The 14,905-nt window shown below is 57.4% G+C and overlaps 3 protein-coding genes across 3 annotated transcripts; 2 read left to right on the top strand and 1 right to left on the bottom strand.

Annotated features, from left to right (window-relative positions):
* Positions 1 to 850: 850 nt before the first annotated feature.
* F5144DRAFT_191548 (fungal-specific transcription factor domain-containing protein) lies at positions 851 to 4,258 on the top strand. The gene is made up of 7 exons (XM_066782820.1): positions 851 to 1,384; positions 1,440 to 1,782; positions 1,846 to 1,923; positions 1,974 to 2,243; positions 2,296 to 2,959; positions 3,012 to 3,254; positions 3,309 to 4,258. The coding sequence occupies exons 1-7, from the start codon at positions 1,090 to 1,092 to the stop codon at positions 4,146 to 4,148; spliced, it is 2,733 nt and encodes a 910-aa protein (XP_066645004.1). The 5' UTR covers positions 851 to 1,089; the 3' UTR covers positions 4,149 to 4,258.
* Positions 4,259 to 4,885: 627 nt separating this feature from the next.
* F5144DRAFT_619909 (major facilitator superfamily domain-containing protein) lies at positions 4,886 to 10,003 on the bottom strand (the record flags this gene model as incomplete). The annotated part of the gene is made up of 8 exons (XM_066791989.1): positions 9,591 to 10,003; positions 9,114 to 9,515; positions 7,189 to 7,277; positions 7,016 to 7,120; positions 6,790 to 6,949; positions 6,678 to 6,699; positions 5,622 to 6,617; positions 4,886 to 5,472 (listed from the first exon to the last, which is right to left on the bottom strand). The coding sequence occupies exons 1-8, from the start codon at positions 9,801 to 9,803 to the stop codon at positions 4,886 to 4,888; spliced, it is 2,574 nt and encodes an 857-aa protein (XP_066645003.1). The 5' UTR covers positions 9,804 to 10,003.
* Positions 10,004 to 11,123: 1,120 nt separating this feature from the next.
* Positions 11,124 to 14,797, top strand: F5144DRAFT_486830 (Acetokinase family-domain-containing protein; the record flags this gene model as incomplete). The annotated part of the gene is made up of 6 exons (XM_066785573.1): positions 11,124 to 11,269; positions 11,366 to 11,535; positions 11,617 to 12,297; positions 12,721 to 12,794; positions 13,296 to 14,056; positions 14,116 to 14,797. The coding sequence occupies 6 exons, from the start codon at positions 11,124 to 11,126 to the stop codon at positions 14,795 to 14,797; spliced, it is 2,514 nt and encodes an 837-aa protein (XP_066645002.1).
* Between the last annotated feature and the right edge of the window lie 108 nt (positions 14,798 to 14,905).

The following is a 14,905-nucleotide window of genomic DNA, read 5'->3' as shown; positions in this document are numbered from 1 at the left end:
GTGTAGGGGTCTTTTAGGGAGTCCAGAGCGAGTCATCCCCAGCGAAGGGGTCCGCGGGGCCCGCGAGTCTGGAAGCGAGCCGAGGCTTTCCAGCCTTTTTATCATGTTGCTAATTAAAGCTGACAACTAACTTTGGATGTACGTACGCCTAACCACCTAGCGGACGGGAAGCCAAGATGTCAAACTTGAAAACGGTATCTCGAAACGAATCGAGTCCAAAAAGAGGGGGGCTCGGCGGGGTGACTAGTAAAATTAGGGAAGACTCTCAGGGACTCGGGTTGGGAAGGCTGATGAACCTTGCTCAACCTGTTTGCTACATCTCGATGATGCTGCTTTATTGGTCTGCTTGGCTCCGCTTATTTGGAACCACGCCAGCGGAGCAGATGTGCGACAGAGTGGCACTGTGGCTCGAACAGGTCCCTCGCATTCTCCCATTCCAAAATCCCGACCAAATCCCCACTCCGCAGCTCGACAAAGCACGGGTACGGCGTACTAAGCCCAATCAGTCCCATCCCCATCCCCATCCAAGCACCTCCCGGTCATCGAACAAGCCTTCCAGGTTGTCCCGGACGAGATTAGTACGATTGGAGGGCCGCACCAGGCATTTGTAAACCGCGTGGCCCCCGCGATCTCATCTGCACACCGTTCGTTATCTGGCTTCGCACCGCGTTTAACCACCAGGAGCCGCCTTCGCGAAGCATCCTCGTGTCACCACATATCGTTCGACTTGGGTTCGAGAAGCCCCGCACGGTCCGCATCGCCAATTTGGTATAGTCAGCGATCCTTCGAAGATTGGACCAGCTGAAGCCCATCGATTCTGCCCCAACTTATCAGCAAACTTTCGTCTCGTCTTGAGCCCGACGTGACAAATCAACTTCAACAAAACATTAAACCACACGCAGCCTTCTCAGCCCGCTCACCACCGACCGCGCCTTACGAGAAGACTCGATAGTTGCCCCAAGTGGTGCATCGCCCCTTGGAGGCATAAGCGACGAAACTGCGCGATACAGCGCATAGCCTATTGTGTAGCTACCCGCCGGCTGCCCAGGAGGATTAAAACCGCCCGACTTCTCCGAGCCGTTGCCCGCCATGTCGACGTCCTCCGAGACACCGCCCGACACCATCATGGTCTCAGACCCGGGTGCTGACAGGCTTGCCGACGGTGACCACATTTCCATCGAGGCCCCCACGGGAGGCAACTCAAGCGTGCCCAAGCCAAAGCGGCTGGCGTGCATGATTTGCAGGAAGCGGAAGTTGAAGTGCGACGGAATTAAACCGAGCTGCAGCACATGTTCGCGCCTCGGCCACACATGCGCCTACGACGAAGTCAGGAGGAAGAGCGGGCCCAAGAGGGGTTATGTGAAGGCGTTGGAAGAACGACTAAGTGCGCGAATCCACTGCAGTGGCCTAGTCTCACCACGGCTAACCGTCTTTTGCAGAACAAGTCGAAACACTGCTGAAGACACAAGAAGTCTCTGGTGCCGATGGCTCGAAAGGGATGCCGATCCCTCTTGATGGGGCCGCGAAACAACCCCTCAACCAACGCGCTGCTGCCACGGCCAACTTCAACGTCACAGATCCCTCCATCAATATCGCCAGTAGCCGTGATATGGATCGTTGGCACTTCAATGCTGACTCGCCTAACAACCCGCCCCTGGAAGATTTCAACTTCAACGGCGGCATGGCCATGGGGATGGGCGGAGTTGATAACAATTTCACATGGGAGATGATCGGCTTGGGCCTGGAAGAGCCGCTGCCCCCTCAAGAGACGATCGATGAGCTGTAAGTGACTGTGAAAGCATCTTATCGAAGCCCTTAGGCGTAAACTAATCACCTTTTGCCCAGGCACCAAATCTACTTTGAGAAGATTCACCCCTCTGTGCCCATGATCCACAAATACCGGTATCTAGCAGCGATGAACCTGTATGTTTCACCGTTTCCATCTGAGTTGCCCACAAACTGACCATTAACAGCGCCCCTCCCCAACGGCCACCGGTTTGTTTGCGATACGCCATGTGGACGTTGGCCTGCTCCGTGTCGGACAAGTTCCAAACGCTGAAGGACCTCTTTTATGCCCGCTCAAGGAAATACCTCGAGTCGGATTACATCAAAGGCTACGGCGAACACATCATCTCGGTCGCCCATGCCCAGACCCACGTTTTGCTGGCCTCGTACGAGTTCAAGTGGATGTATTTCCCTAGAGCGTGGATGAGCACCGGCTCAGGCGCGCGGCTGTCTCAGATGTACGACCTGCCTACCGTTCGGCAAGAATTGAACTTTGCTAATGCCTCACAGGATTGGACTCCACCGCCTCGATGGGGCGGGATTGGACGTCAAGCAGTGCCTACCCCCACCCCGGGACTGGACGGAGAGAGAAGAGCGTAGGAGGACCTTTTGGATGGCATTCTGCCTCGACCGTTTCGCTAGCATTGGCACCGGGTGGCCCATGACCGTCGACGAAAAGGATATCTTGACGAACCTGCCAGCTTCCGACGACGCTTTTGATATGAGCCGGCCGGAGCAGACTCCCACGCTTGCGGAGGCCATGGGCCCCGCAGGGGCAGGCAAGATCTCGTCCTTTGCTGGGGTTGCGTTGATGGCGTGCCTTTTCGGCCGGAACCTCGTGCATCTGCACCGGCCAGACGTCGACGACAGAGACCACGACCTTAACGGCGAGTTCTGGAAACGCCACCGACAAATGGACAACATTCTCCTCAACACCTCGCTATGCCTCCCGACCCACTTGAAGTTGCCAAACGGTCTCGGAAATGCCAACGTGGTGTTCACCAACATGTGTATTCACACATCCACCATCTGCCTCCACCAGGCGGCCATCTTCAAGGCCGACAAGAACAGGTTACCGGCTTCGGTAAGCTCGGAGAGCAAAGTGCGGTGTATCACGGCGGCGAATGAAATTGCGAGTATCATGAGGATGGTCTCGCACCTTGATCTATCCGCGGTATGTGCGCCCAGCCCGCCTAGAAGAGATGATACTGATTTCCCTCCTTTAGATGAACCCCTTTATCTCTTTCTGCCTATACGTCTCTGCTCGAGTATTCGTTCAATACCTTAAGAGCCGGCCGGACGATAGCCAGACTGCGGATTCCCTGCGCTTTCTACTATCGGCCATGAACGCACTGAAGAAACGGAATCCTCTCACCGAGTCATTCCTCGTTCAGCTCGACGTGGACCTCGAAGCATTGGGGGTACGCATCCCAAAGTTGAGGTCCGCATTTCCTCGCAGCAGCGATACCGTAAGCACTTTCCACCACCATGTGATGCTCCCTCCAGTTTGCTGACCATACCAGCCCGGCTCCCCTCTCCCCCCCGGCTTCAAAAACGCCCGCAAAGCTCAAGCAGAAGGAGAGAGACACGACATCATGGCCTACAGCAACCAATGTAACTTTATGAAGGTCCCAGGCGACAACGGCAACCCCGCCACCGCGCCGGATATCATCGACATCGACCCTGCCCCCGGTGCCGCAAACTACTCGCCCGCTCATCAACCCACTGCCCTCCCCACCCGCGATCGCAGCCACACAGGGCCCTATGTGCCAAGTCACGGCCTCGCCCCCCCTCCCTACTACGGCCCTCCCCCGGAGATGGACACAAGCAGCAGCAGCAACGATCATTCGGGCACCTCTCCCGACGGCAACGGTCGGACGCCAAATTCAAGCACAACAGGAGGGACCTCGGACCCCCAGCGCCAAAACTTAGCAGCAGCAACCAGCAACGGGCACGTCAACGGCAGGTCCGGGCGAAACTCGTTTGAGACCAGTCCCGCTTCGTCCCACCAAAACATCAACAGCATATCGGGCACAACACCAAGCGATGTCGAACGGAACGTCAACGCCTTCTTCAGTACGGACCCATCGTCGTTTAGCATGTCGGGCGGGGTTTCGACGGGGCTGACACCCGGCCAACGATTTAATATGGCTACGACCGGCGAAACACCCGGTTCCAGAGGACCGGGTAGCAGCGCTGCGGGTGGCGATCGAGCGGCTGAATTCCCCGGGCATACGGCGCCAACATGGGCGGACATGTCGGGGCAACAGGGGATGACACCTGTTGCGGAGGGCGTATTAAGGTCGATCATGGGCATGGGGCCTATAGATGGGATGGACATGGGTTGGGAGCCGAGCGGGTAGGCACCGGGCATATATCCGTGGACTCGTCTGATGGTGATTTGAGTGTGTTTTGGCTTTTCTCCTTGGGATACCACCGCAACGATACCGTTTTGCGAGCCGCTATCTGTTTATCACTAGGTTTGCAGTGTGCACTGGCTACGGCGTTCAGACATGGAGTTCTTGGTTTCCATATTCGGTTGGGGCATGGGAACGGCCAGACTAGGGTCTCCACGATCATTTCTACGTTTCTATCAACTTGGGCTTTGGGGACAGAGGGTAGACAGGGAACATCCCACTCCAATACATGACTGACCATTTGCAACATTCCGAACTACAAACCACCGTCCATGAGAATTCCTGAGTACCTAGAAAGATCTTGGCAAGGGCACTCCCGCTAACCGGCCTATCTATTTGGAGACATTGTTTACCCGCATAGTATGTACAAATCCTCGAGGGTCTTCGAAGCATGGTAATACACACAGTAAGCTGTTCTCGCCAAGCTCGTTCAGCTGAGCTGCGGGCCAAGTTTTGAGTGTCACATCCCGCAGCACCGCCGCCAGATCCCGCCGCGCGCCATATTTTTAGCACATCCATCCATTACCGAAAAGTAAAATAGGGAATGGATATCCATATATACATACATACAGCAGAAATATCTCAGCATAACGTAGCAATTAAAAAAAAAACTCACTCACAACAACAACAACAAAGCAACCACAAACCCCAACTCCCCCTCTCTCCCCCCCTCCCCCTCCATCTCACGCAATACCACTCCCATCCACCTCCACCGGCTCCGCAGCCAGCGGCCTCCCTCCCCCAACCCCAACCCCCGCCCTCCCCTCAACCACGACCACCCCCCCCGACGGCGGCGTACTCACCCCCCTCCCCATCTCCTCCATGCCACTGCGCTCCCTATTCCTCCCCGCGCGCTGCCGCAGCTGCGCCCTCAACAGCCCCCACTTCTCCCTTACCCCAATCGCCTGCCCTTCCTGAGACGCCCGCACATACCCCTCCCCAAGCTCCTCCAGCGTGCGCGTCTCGAGACGCTTTTTGCCACCACCACCGTCACCACCGCTGCCGCTGTCGCCGCCGTCATACACGGGGCGCTGGACGTCGGGCAGGTAGGCCCAGGAGTAGATGGCGCCGAGGGCCATGAAGGTGGCGAAGAGGAGGAAGATGAGCCCTTGGCGGGTGGTGGAGTTGTAGCCCGAGTTGATGCCGTAGACGACGAGCACGGCGACGATGCTGCCGAGTTTGCCGGCGGCGGCGGATATGCCGTGGCAGGTGCTGCGGTAGGTGGTGGGGAAGATCTCGGCGGGGATGATGAAGGTGAGGGTGTTGGCGCCTGGGGAGTGGGGGGATTGCGTTAGTTGTTTGTTTGCTCTATTTCCTTGTTTTTTTTTTGGTCTGTTGCGGTTGTAGGCTGTGGGGGTGGTGGTGTTGGAAAGGGGTGGGGGTTTTGAGACTAGGAAAGGGGGAGGGGGCGGGATTTACCAAAATTGAAGATGAAGTGGCAGATGGCCACGCACACAACGGTTGCGGGGGCGCCTGATCCGTGGGCAACGCCGTAGTAGACGCCACCGGTGACGAGGAACATAACAGTGAGGACCACGAAGGAGGAAGTCAGCCACTCTCGGCGACGGATCCGGTTGGCGAAGAAGATAAAGCAGGCGCTGCCCGCGATGGAGGCGAGGGAGACGGTGAGGAGGTACTGCTTCGTTTGCTCGATGATGGTCTCGTAGATGGTGTTGCAAGGTTTCGTGCGGTCGGTTTGCCACGTTGGTAGGCCGCCTTTCTGCCAGTCACGAACGAGGGAGGACCCGTTCACAAAGGTGGAATTCCAGCATGCGAGGTTCGAGTCGATGGGGATTCGGTCGGTCGTTGCCCACAGGTCGGCCAGAGTGCCGCGGTTATCCAAACTGAACCCATAGAAGGATACATCAAGGAAGAACCAGGTCATAGAGGTGCCGACGAGGTAGTACCAGTTCTTGTCCTTGATGAAGTAGTCGTGTAGATCTTGGAAAGAGAACTGGAGGGGCATCGCCTCCGTTTCAGGGTAGTTCGCACCGCCGGTGGGAGATAAGGGCATGCCGTTGGTGGATGGCGGCGGGCCGTAAACTCGTTGGGTGTCCCTAAAAGCATTTCCGGGCTTGTTCTTGACCTCGAGAGTGTAGAGACCGCAGTCGTACAGGAAGAAGCGGAAGATGATGGCCAGGAGGGCGGGCACGGCGCCGGAACCGATTACGATGCGCCAAGTGCCGTCAATGATCTTCTTGCATTCCTCTTCATGCAGCGAGTCGAGGCCGCATTGCAGGTCGTGGAGGCCATGAGCAGCGTCCTCGCCTAGAAGAACCCAAACGCCGACGATCTGAGCCAGCGCTTGGCCGACCGGCTGCATCAGGAACACGGACGACAGCATCGTCGCCCTGGAGGATGTACTGGACCATTCCGACGTTATCACTGCAGATAATGGATATTCGGCGCCGATTCCTAGAATATGTCAGGGGTTGGGTCTGGAGATGTTAGGGGGTGTGGCAACTCGAGACTCACCAACACCCATTACAAACCGCCACTACCATTGTCGTTAGCAACTAGAGGTAGCAACTGGAGGAAGGCACAATAAAAGCCAGTGTAAATACAGCGCAACATCAAAATAACCTACCCAAGTAAAGAGGGCTAGAAACGAAATATCGCCATAGCCGTTGCTGGTCGTGGCTACTCCAATGGTGGACACGATGACCAGGACGAGCTCAATGCCATACAGACGGGTCCTTCCGTATTTATCGGCGAGGTAGCCAAAGAGGAGCTGGCCAAACACAGAACTGACAAAATCCGTTAGTTGCCGGCGTGCTGGGTAGGGATCCAGTGGGGGAGACCGGTATGCGTACCCGAACAAGGTAAAAAGGTTAATGACTAGGCCGCACCACTTGTCGTGGGGGAAATAGACAAACGAGACGGTGGAGAGAATGACATTAGTAGCAAAGAGATTATATCTGCAAGTCAAATACGGTCAATTCTACGATTGCGCTTGTTTTGGGGGGGGGGTTGGTGGGCAACGCACGAGTCTGTCAGAAAGCCCGAGGCGGCCACCCCCCAAATTCTCAGATTCCACGAGTTGAGATCGAGCTCATAGCGCAGCTGCTGGCGGTCCTATCATTGACATGCTCGGTCAGCAATCGTCGGTGTCTTGCAAAAAGCATAGTGCTGGGGCAGTGGTAATGGGTGATGGATGATAGGTGACGGGTGACGGGTGGGCTACCTGGTTGTCTCGTGGCGAGAGCGCTGAGCTGTCATGCCCCAGATAGCCGCGGTTTCTTGTCTTTTCGGGGTGGGGATACATGTCGGCCGCCACAAAGTTGGAAGGTGGTTTTTGTCAGTTAGTCAGGTTGCAGGTTGCGAGGTGGTTCACGTTGCAACTCCGACAGTCCATGGCCGAGAATCCACGCGACGACGAACTCGGGTTGCCGATGATTGCCCAACGCACACCCGACACAGGGCGCTCGGTATAAGGTGAAGACGGGGAACACGTCAGGAGGTGAAGTTTGAGGTCAGGTCTGGTGGTTGTCAAATCTACTAGTTTGATCCGCCCAAGGCTCTCACTCAACTGAGCTCATCTTGTTCGCTAACGGCCAAGCGCGACGAACCCCCACCATGGCCCAGAATCATCCAAGCCCCCGAAGGCAGAAAAGCATGGCATCCAATGCTACCCAGGATTGACCATTGGTGTGTGTGGGGGAGCTGGAACAGGGGGGCTGAAGCCAGACCTGAACCCCCCCGGGTGTGCTGTGCCGGGTTACTGGTCCTGGGGGTGCTATCTTCTTTTTTAGGGCTTTCTCCAGCACCGATCTCCATATCGACAGAGCGTTGCATTCTCGATGGGGTGGGGGTGAAGGAAGAAAGCCGGCATCTGTTTATCCTTCGTCAAGATGGTAATTTTTGCCTCTTTCGGCGTCAAATGTGTCCGGCTTAGGAAGAAAGAGACCGAAGATGCGAGCCTGGTGTTGCGTGTTGCACTGCGTTCATGCTCCAACGCAACGAGGCAGACGACCAGTTCTTGCCGAGTGCATTATTTAGCGGGACAGCCTTGGCAGTTTTGTTGCTGATCCTTGTCACCTAAGATCTTGAAGAAAAAAGACAACGTCCAACACAGAGCTCAGATGATGATCATTTGATCTCAACACAAATTGGGCCATTGGCTCCTCCGCTGTCTTCTAGATCCCAGAAATTGACACGTTCTTCTGCCACACACGACCATTCCGCACAGTCGGAGCGTCGCAGGGCCCAGCAACTTGGGTTCGGGGATCGTGGAGACTTTACAAGGGGTCCACTCCGATCCCACCACTCAACCGTCCCATTGCGTCCCGTGCGTGGCAGCAAGCGAAACTGACAGCGGCCAATCACACCTGCAATCTTGGACCTGCTGGTGCAATTTAGACATCCCATTGGCCGATGTGGGAAGTCGCTTTTGAGACAGACAAACGGGAGGCTTGGATCTAATTCGGCAAAGGTGATCCTGATGTGACGACACAGAAACTGTGTATGAAGTACTTTGTAACTGATAGCCACCTACTTGCAAGTACATATGTAGCAAGGTACTCACCTGATCTATTGGCGAGAACACCGAATTCTTCCGCTCATCATACGTAAATAAATGTATGTAACTACTACCAGAGCAGAACGGACTGGCATCGAGATAAAAAGCTGGCAAGGAGATAAAAGGATGGGCAGATCCATGCCCGCCATGGCGTATGATGCGTCTCACTACTGCAAGCCTCGGCGTGCCTGAAGGAATATTCTGGGCCGGGATACACGCCGCGATATCTTTGCCAAGGCATGTCGGGTCGGAGCCGCATACCCGGCGCCAACTACCTAGCCAAGTAAAGATGGTTACCCATTATAAACTACGATTTCAAACCGATGTAAAAACACAGTCGCTGCATCCGTGATCCACCAAACGCCTAGCGCCCTTCCACTCGGCTAGCTGACACTGCCGGCCGGGTGCTGCTGCCCATCTCCCGCATGGTAAGCCGGCTCTTCTTCCTGCCGCGCCGGCTCTTGCGGCGGCCCCAGTGCTTGCCCCAGCGGAGCTAGCTGCCGCTGGTCGTAGAACAGGTCGGAAGAAGCGGCCTCGTAACTCTGGTCGCCGCTGTCCGCGCCGCTATTCTGTTGCTGAAGCTCCAGGGCGATAGAACGCCCCTCGGCTTCCCTCTGCTTCCTGGACCGTATCCGCGCACACCGGCCGCTCCTCCGGAATGTTCCCCCGTACGCTTTCCGGATCTGTCGGCTGATAGTCGGTCGGCTAACCTCGAGGCCACATTGTAGCCGCAGGAACATCTGCATGTCGTCGAGGAGGGCGTCGGGGTGGTCCTTATGCCACTCGACCAGCTTCTGCAGGCCGAGACAACACAATGTCAGCAACTCGCACGAGGGGTGAATATAGGACAAAATGTCGGGTAACGGCACCTCCAAATGCTGCGGCTTCACCTTCTCAGCATTCTTGCTAACATCCTTGTGTTTCTTGATCTCGCCCGTTGCCTCGAACTCGATCCGACGGCGCCTCACCGTCCTGTCGTCGATGCCCAGAACCCAAGAGATCTCGCGGTTGGTAAGTTTGGGGATCTGTAGTAGCTTCGATAAAATGGCCCGGTGGTCGTCAGAGAGTTGCTTGCCGGTCATGATCGGATCTGTCCCGTGCCGATATGGCGACGGGAAGTTGTTTTGGAGGTCGAACTTGGAGTGGGGCAGCGGCTCCCGATCGAAACGTGCGGGAACTTCCGAGCGAGGATTATCCTCAGGGTTAGGGGGTGGATCATGAGATCTCCGCTGCCCGGGTGGTGGTGTCAAAACCCTGAAACCCCGAAAACCCCCACTCAACAAACGGAAGGTCAGGCTTCACATCCCGCGAACTTCGAAAATCCAGGACCTTGATCGATCGCCTACGGTAGCCGAACGGCACTCGGCCCGAGATGTAAGGTAACTGATGATTTGCCCTTTTTTTGCCGGCATGAGATGGATTACTGAACGAGGAGACTCTTCAGCCTCTTTACAGCGTGGCGGCCGTGGCTTCAGTGGCGCTGACTGGCTGCTAGGGGGGTTTTCTGGGGTCACACGCAAACTCAAGCACAGGGGGAGGATCCAAGCTAATGCGTACCCTGCAGGGCCCCGTCCACCAGCCACATGGTGTGTCTCGCAAATCGCAGAGCGTTCTGCAAGCCCGTGGGCTCATGGCTTGCGGCCAGTGCCCAACCCGCGACACCATCGCAGCCGCTGCCCCCACACAGCCTGGAACCCTGGAACCATTGAGAACAGCGCGCCGCGCCTGAAAGGGGACCAGCGCTCTGGTCCGGTCCCTGGGGAACGCTGTCAGTGGGGCGCCTACCAGCGGCTGCTCCAGTTGCCCCGACCCCCCGCGCATGTTCTGGCTGCGGAGGCAGAATCCTGCTACCTGGCGGCGACCCAACTACACTCCGAGTACGAAAGTAGTGTAGGTAATGTACCCTGCCTTGCCTGCCCACACGGCAAGTTCGAACCGGCCTGTTCCGCATTAACAGGCTCCAGGTTGTTATCACGTTGATCTGTACATACAGCTAAGGCGGCTGACGTTGTACCGTGGCACAAGCAGCCTCCTACGCCATCGCCCGCGCCTGGAACACGCCTCCTGCCCGCCTGCCTGCCGCCGCCAGCGTTGCCGTCACCTGCCCCCCGACGAGCATGCCGTTGTGGACGGCATCCGACTGCCCAAGCCTGCTGTCCATCTCTCGTCCTTTCATCTTCCATCCTGTCTGCGGGTCGGGCTTTCTCCGGCTCGCCAGCAGCTTGGACGACAGGGTCTGGCTTGTCACCTCTCCCTCTTAATGAGATGGTGGGCTGCCGCATCGACAACCCCCTGACAGCCTCTTTGTGGCTCTTTGGGCTCCGGCTACACACCACCAACTCGCGCAGAACGGCGGTGTGTTCGACCCTCCGAGCAGAACAGCACGGCAGCCGGACTTCACAATGTCGAGATCCTGGCGGTCTGGCTCCTCCTCCTCCTTTGCCTCCTCGGCGCTGAGCGCCCCGCCCTCCCATCCCCCGCAGCATGCCAGCCCGGTCGACTCGACCTTCACACCCACCTCCGCCGCCATTTCCGCCCTGACGGCCGAGTCATCGGCCCCACAGACCCCCCCGGCGCCTCTCGACCTCGGGCCCCCTGGCTACCACGCGACAATGTAATAGCCGCCATGGCCTATCCTTCCTAGCCCCGACCTCGCAGCGATCTGTCTTCTGACACCCCGGCTGTCTAGAAAGCTATTCGACCGGACGCCGAACGAGATGACCGTGTACCTCGGCCCTTGGGAGATTGTAGGTGCCAACCCACGGCGCCTGCTGTGGCAATGCAGTTATGCGGGCGAGGTACTGGAGCATTTCCGTACGTGTTTTTTTGTTTCTACCGCCCGTCCCGCTCCACTGACCTAGAAAGTCCCCAACCACTGAGACAGAAGAAATCCAGTCCCGTCTGACAATCCCAACGAACTCTTCCCCCACACACTGCATGCCCAGCACCGCCGGTTTGGCGACCCGCGGGAAATGGAGCTCTACCTCTCCTTCCAAGAGCCACATCGCATTCGGTACACCACCACCGACGGCATAGTGCACGACGAGTACATCGAAGTCAAGTACGAGTTCACGACCATCGAGGGGTCCATTCAACTGCAGAGCGACATCAGGAGGAGAGATTTGATCGATTGGTTCGACGCTGACGTCGTCTGGTCTGACACCGACCGCAGGACAGACTCGTACGGCAGCGTCAGGGGTTTGGGCACGATCCAAAGGATAAAACTGTGGCGGGATCGGTATTCGACATTCCATTATCTTACATTCTATGCTAACCACCGTCGACGCTGGAAAGAGTACCTCCTCGACGACTTTGACACGGATTTCCGCCAGCGGGACGACCGACATAAGCGGGTTCAGCTAGGGGCCCGCGGCGCCAGGAGAGGCAGTGCATCCGAGAGCAACCAAGGGCGCGGCCAGAGCCGCCGTCCATCGATATTTTCCCGATCTTCCAGAAACAACAACCCCCCAGCCGCCAATGGCAACACAGCTTCGTCATCCGCCCAGAGCGCTCTTGACATACGTTATCTCGGCATCCAATTCTCCCGGAATCCTAACATCCAAGCCGGGACCGATGGTAAGCCGTCCGGCCCCCGGAGTCTTTTCTCTCCGCATCGGGCTTGGCCCAATATACTGCTCGGTCCAGGTAGCAAGCTGACTATCACGTAGACCATAGCAGGTTTATCTCGCAGTGGAATTCTGCACATACAGCGGACGCCCAGTTCGAGGCAACGTTTCCGACGAATCACGTCGAGTTACCTTCTCCTTATATGAATGGGTATCTTGAACGTGGCCCACCCCATGTTAACGGAGTTTCGGAGCTCCCTTCGCAGTTCTCCTCACCCGAGCTGCTAGGGAGTCTACCCCCAGTCGCTGAGCCGAGGTATAATCCGGAATCAGACAGGACTCCTTGAAGAGGCCGCTTCTATCCAAAATGTTGAGCTATGGTCCTGGACGAGGGGAAGGTAGGCAAGCGCTGTGTGCGACCTTGCTACAATAGATACCCGATTTGCGCCTGCACTGCCCAGAGTGTGTTCCCCCATGAATTTGAATGGTTTAGCGATCAACGGACCCGTGAGTGAAGGCATTCGGTGTTGAGCCGACTGGGCTCCGAGAGGCATATGCGCTGTCGGGTGGCTGCATCACTTATTCCCAGGTTGCGGGTCCCCAACCATGGAGCCTCCTCAACGGCTGAGACAACTCTTGTGGCCGAGACCGTTCGGACGGCCCCGCTGCGGGTCACCGCGGACAAGCCAAGACGGGACGACGTCATACACTCTCAGTGCCGTCATCCTTCAAGTTGTCCCCCTCGTCATAATACAACACAACACCATCTAACCCACCTTTTGCTGTAGAGGCTTTCCGTGATTTTTGCGTTGCCAGGAGATCTCAAGGACTGTTCGGGTGATCTGAGTGTTTTTTATCGCAAGACATCGTCGCAGATGACAGCTTAGATACGTTGCTTACTTTTTGAATATCACTTCGTCTTCCACTTTACGGAATCAGCTTAGACGCTCCACGGCTCGCGCTCGTTTCCTAGCCGAGTCCCTTAATCAGCTTTCCGGCACAATGAAGACAGTCATATTATCCGTTAACGCTGGCTCCTCGTCGGTGAAGGTCTCGGCTTACACCGCCGAGCAGGGACAATCACCAATACAGATCGCAGAGGTCCAAGTGAGCGGCCTGACGGCGCCACCTGCATCTCTCAAGTATGAGCGGGGCGGCAAGGCCATTGTCAAGAACCGCGAGGTGGATGACCAAGTCAACGATCAACGGGATGCCTTCAGCCTCATCCTCAAGACGCTTGTTGAAGACGATGACCTGCACGGCATCCAGACGAAGGACGACATTGGCATTATATGTCATCGTATCGTCCACGGCGGCGACTACACGAAGCCGCAGCTGATAACGAATGGAACCTACCACCACCTGGAGAACCTCAACGACCTAGCCCCTCTACACAACGCCAACAGTCTGCCCATTGTGCGGCTGTGCGTCCAGGACTTCCCCTCGGCCCGCAACGTCGCCTGCTTTGACAGCCAATTCCACTCCACCATCCCCGAGCACATCCGCACCTACCCCATCAACCAGGACATCGCGCGCCGCGGCCGCCTCCGCAAGTACGGCTTCCACGGCATCAGCTACTCCTTCATCACTCGGGCAACGGCCGAGTTCCTGGGCAAGGACCCGTCTGACGTCAACATCATCGCACTGCACCTCGGCTCCGGCGCCAGCGCGTGTGCGATCAAGGGCGGCAAGAGTTGGGATACCAGCATGGGGCTAACCCCACTGGCCGGGCTCCCAGGCGCGACGAGGAGCGGCAGTGTCGACCCCAGGTTGGTCCCCCCCCGCTCCCCTTGTTACCCTCACCCGTAACTAACACTCCCCCCTCTAGCCTGGTCTTCCACTACGCCAGCGACGTAGGCAAGCTCTCGCCCGCCTCCACCAAAGACCTCCACATCTCGCGCGCCGAAGAAATCCTCAACAAACAAGCCGGGTGGAAAGCCCTCACGGGAACAACCGACTTCCGCGTCATCGCCGCCGCCGCCACCACCCCGTCCAAAGATCGCGATCCCACCCCCTCCAACGATCTCGATCCCAACCCCTCCAACGATCCCGATCCCGATCCCGATCCCGATCCCACCCCCTCCCCCACCATCACCTCCTCCAACGATCCCGATCCCCAGAAGCAAGACCAGAGCCAGAACCACCGCCTCGCCTTCGCCCTCCTCGTCGACCGCATCAGCGCCTTCGTCGGCGCCTACTACGTCTCACTGCACGGCCGAGTCGATGCGCTGGTGTTTGCGGGCGGCATCGGTGAGCGCAGTGCGGCGCTGCGGGCGGCGGTTGTGGAGGAGGTGGGGTGTCTTGGGTTTGGGTTGGGTGAGGATGGGGGGGTTAATGGGGGGGGTGTGGGGGAGGGGGAGGGGGCTGTTGTGGTGGATGTTGGGAGGGGGGGTGGAGGCGGAGAGGGCGCTGGGTTGGGAGGGAGGCCGCGGCCGAGGGTGTTGGTCTGTCGGACGGATGAGCAGTTTGAGATGGCGAGGACGTGTGCGGAGGATGCGGAGTTTTGGTGAGCTGGGTGAGCTGGGTGAGCTGGGGTGTGGTCGGACTCGAGGTTAATGGAGGAAGAGAGGACGGTGTCGTTTTATTGCCAAGCGTGGGAAGGGGAGATATGTCTATGT

The sequence above is a fragment of the Chaetomium tenue genome (assembly GCF_020726465.1).
Source record: "Chaetomium tenue strain MPI-SDFR-AT-0079 chromosome Unknown F5144scaffold_3, whole genome shotgun sequence".
Classification (NCBI taxonomy): domain Eukaryota; kingdom Fungi; phylum Ascomycota; class Sordariomycetes; order Sordariales; family Chaetomiaceae; genus Chaetomium; species Chaetomium tenue.
The sequence above is the reverse complement of the archived record's forward strand: the minus strand, read 5'-3'. Positions and strand labels throughout refer to the sequence as shown.

What these genes read in the sequence shown, in the direction of transcription:
- F5144DRAFT_191548 (XM_066782820.1), top strand. Translation starts at nt 1,090, where the DNA reads ATGTCGACGTCCTCCGAGACACCGCCCGACACCATCATGGTCTCAGAC. An exon ending in CAAGAGACGATCGATGAGCT is followed by an intron (nt 1,783 to 1,845) that starts GTAAGTGACTGT and finishes CCTTTTGCCCAG; the next exon opens with GCACCAAATCTACTTTGAGA. An exon ending in CGCACCTTGATCTATCCGCG is followed by an intron (nt 2,960 to 3,011) that starts GTATGTGCGCCC and finishes TCCCTCCTTTAG; the next exon opens with ATGAACCCCTTTATCTCTTT.